This window comes from Aphanomyces invadans (assembly GCF_000520115.1).
Source record: "Aphanomyces invadans strain NJM9701 unplaced genomic scaffold supercont1.17, whole genome shotgun sequence".
NCBI lineage: Eukaryota > Oomycota > Saprolegniomycetes > Saprolegniales > Verrucalvaceae > Aphanomyces > Aphanomyces invadans.
Window position 1 is genome coordinate 707,931 of NW_008580162.1, and position 400 is coordinate 708,330.

The 400-nt window shown below is 54.2% G+C and overlaps 1 protein-coding gene across 1 annotated transcript; it reads right to left on the reverse strand.

Annotated features, from left to right (window-relative positions):
* Window positions 1-226: 226 nt before the first annotated feature.
* On the reverse strand, window positions 227-400 carry H310_08421 (hypothetical protein; the record flags this gene model as incomplete). Its single annotated transcript, XM_008874140.1, has 2 exons — window positions 227-315; window positions 373-400. 2 exons carry the CDS (start codon window positions 398-400, stop codon window positions 227-229), a joined length of 117 nt encoding a protein of 38 aa, XP_008872362.1.

Here is a 400-nt window from a genome sequence, read left to right on the forward strand (position 1 = left end):
ATACTCCGATTGAGTGTCTGATTGGCGTTCTGGAGAGCGCAAGAACTCTGCTTTGATTGGGTAGTTTACAGCCCATACCAGCCATTGTGGTTGTTGAGATATTGCGCGGCAAAACTTCCGGGTCATGGACAGCTAATACAAAATGACCCGCCAGCACTTCATTCTACATTTCATCGGATAGCCAACACGTCCTGCACACACCTATCGCCACTACATGCCTCCTCGTTCACCGCGGGGAACCGGTGATGCTCTTGTCGCCGTCCGGGACCTCCCAGACGTGCGCAAACACCTGAGCTTCGCCCATCGCCGCATGGCCTACGAAACGCTTCTTAGCGCCGCCATTGATGGTGTGCTGCCACGTGGTGCTCTCACCGAGCTTGCACAAAAGTTTCGCAGACAT